This window comes from Penaeus japonicus, unplaced genomic scaffold, assembly GCF_977035675.1.
Source record: "Penaeus japonicus unplaced genomic scaffold, GWHDUDI00000001_assembly GWHDUDI00000033, whole genome shotgun sequence".
Classification (NCBI taxonomy): Eukaryota; Metazoa; Arthropoda; class Malacostraca; order Decapoda; family Penaeidae; genus Penaeus; species Penaeus japonicus.
In genome coordinates, this window is record NW_028234435.1 from 1,812,077 (window position 1) to 1,814,576 (window position 2,500).

The 2,500-nt window shown below is 51.0% G+C and overlaps 1 protein-coding gene across 1 annotated transcript in view; it reads left to right on the plus strand.

Moving 5' to 3' along the window:
* LOC122246756 (uncharacterized) overlaps positions 1–2,500 on the plus strand; it is a 66,624-nt gene that overhangs the window by 62,669 nt on the left and 1,455 nt on the right. The window contains exons 11-12 of the mRNA XM_086556594.1: positions 72–221; positions 2,421–2,500. The exon at positions 2,421–2,500 is cut by the window's right edge and continues 1,455 nt beyond it. Coding sequence (XP_086412720.1) covers positions 72–221; positions 2,421–2,500 — 230 coding nt within the window. The remainder of the gene's footprint in view (positions 1–71; positions 222–2,420) is intronic.

The window sequence follows — 2,500 nt, forward strand, 5'->3', positions numbered from 1 at the left end:
ACATCACACACACACAAACATATCCTCTAAACAGAATCCTAATGCCCTTGTTCCTCGCTCTCGCCTTTCAGGGTCACTTCAGCAGCCGCAGCGACGTTTGGTCCTTCGGTGTGACCCTGTGGGAGATGCTGACCCTCGGGCGCCAGCAGCCCTACGAGCGCCTCTCCGACGAGGGTGTCATCGAGAACCTGTCGCACTTCTACCACGACGACGGAGGGGAGGTGAGTCAGGGGGAGGGGGAGGGGGAGGGGGAGAGGGAGGGGAGAGAGGGAGGGGGAGGGGGAAGGAGGGGGGTCAGGGGGAGGGGGAGGGGGGGGGGGGCAGGGGGAGGGGGAGGGGGGGAGGGGTAGGAGGGGTGGGAGGAGGGGAGGGGGAGAAGAGAAGAGGAGGAGAGGGGAGAGGGAGAGGGAGAAGGAGGGAAAGGGAGAGAGAGAAGGAGAGGAGAGGGAGAGGGAGAAGAAGGAGAGAAATAGAGGGATGGAGAGGTAGAGGAAGGAGGAGGAGAGGGAGAAGGAGGGAAGGGGAGAGGGAGAAAGGGGAGGGGGAAAGATAGCAGGAGAGTGACGGAAGAACGGATGGGAGGGAGAGAAGAAGAGAGGGAGTGGGAGAGAGAGGGCAGAGGAGAGGGAGGGAGAAGGAGGGAAGGGAGAGGAGGGAGGGAAGAAGGGAGGAGGAAGAGATGAAGAGGGAAGAGGAGGGAGAAGAGAGGAGGAAGAGAGAGAGGAAGGAGGGAGAGGAGGAGGAAGGAGGAAGATGGAAAGTGAAGGGAGGAGGGAAGGGGGGAAAGAAATCAGGCAGGAAAGAGGGAGGGGGAAATAAGGAGGAAGAACGGATGGGAGGAGGGAGAGAAGAAGAGAGGGAGTGGGAGAGAGAGGGCAGAGGAGAGGGAGGGAAGGGGAGAGAGAAAGGGAAAGGGAGGGAGGGAAGGGAAGGAGGAGAGGAAAGGAGGAAGAAAATGAGTCCAGTGTAGGGAAGAAGGAGAGTAAAACCGAGGGATGGAGATGAAGAGAGGGAAGGAGGGAAGGAGGGAGGAAGAGTGGAAAGGAAGTATGGAAAGTGAGGGAAGAGAGGAGGGAAGGGAGGGGAAAAGGGGGAAGGGAGAAGGATAGGAATAGAGGAAAGAGGGAATTGGAGAGAAAGAGGAGGATAGGGAGAAGGGAAGAGGGTGGGAGTAGGAAAAGAGAGAGGGGAGTGCTTGGAGGGAGAGAGAGGAGCAGAAGGAGGAGAAGAGGAGAGAAGAAGAGGGGAAAGAGGGAGAGAGTGGAGAGGGAGAGAGGAAAGAGAATGGAAGAGAGAGAGAGGGAGGAGAGAGGAAGAGGAGAGACGGAGAGAGAGAGAGGGAAGAAGGAGAGAGAGAGGGAGAGAGAGGGAGGGAGGAAGGAAGAAAGAGAGAGAGGAGGAGAGAGAGAGATAGGAGAGAGGAGAGAGGAGAGGGAGAGAGAGAGGGGAGAGGGAGAGGGATGGATAGATAGATAGAGAGAGAGATAGAGGAATAGATAGATAGATAGAAGAGAAGAGAGAGAGACAGAGAGAGAGGAGGTGCTTGAGAGGAGATAGAGAGGAGAGAGAAACCAAGAAAGAGAGGGAGAGAGAGAGAAAGAGAGAGAGAGATAGATGGAGAGAGAGAGAGAGAGATGGAGAGAGATAGAGATAGATAGATAGATAGAGAGAGAGAGAGGGAGAGAGAAAGAGATAGATAGAGAGAGAGAGACAGAGAAAGAGACAGAGAGAGAGAGAAATAGATAGATAGATAGATAGATAGAGATAGATAGATAGATAGATAGGTAGATAGATAGATAGATAGATAGATAGAGAGATAGATAGATAGATATAGAGAGAGAAGGCAAAAACAAAAACAATAAAACACACAACCTCCCATGGATATGCTCTCCCTGTTCAGCAAAGTAGAATAATCACAGAATGCTGTCTGCGGCCAAAAGGTGTTGAGTGATAATAGCTTCCTAAGTTCTGTCCTCGGAGGAGAGGCACGGAGCGCGTGAGAATGACACGTAGGAGATTAAAGAGAGAAAGAGGAAAGGAATTGAGGGAGTTAAGATGGGGTACAGAGGAGGGGAAGGGGGAGGGGGCAGGAGAATAAGGAGTTTTCAGTGGTATTATTACTGCTCTCTCATATATATATATATATATATATATATATATATATATATATATATATATATATATATATATATATATTTATATATACAGTATTTATTTTTGGAATGGTGTGAGTGAGTGAATGAGTGAGTGAGTGACTGTTTGTGTTTATATTCATATATTTGTTATGAGGAGAGATAAACGACTATAACTAACACATATACACACACACAAATGCACGTACACGAACAGACAGACACCACACATACACGCCGTCGCACTCAAAGCCCCAGCCTTAATCTCCGGGTCTCCTTCTCGCGCAGATGTTCCTGTCGCAACCCGCCCTGTGCCCGAGGGAGATCTACGACCTCCTTCAGGAGTGCTGGAGACGCAACGAGGCCGA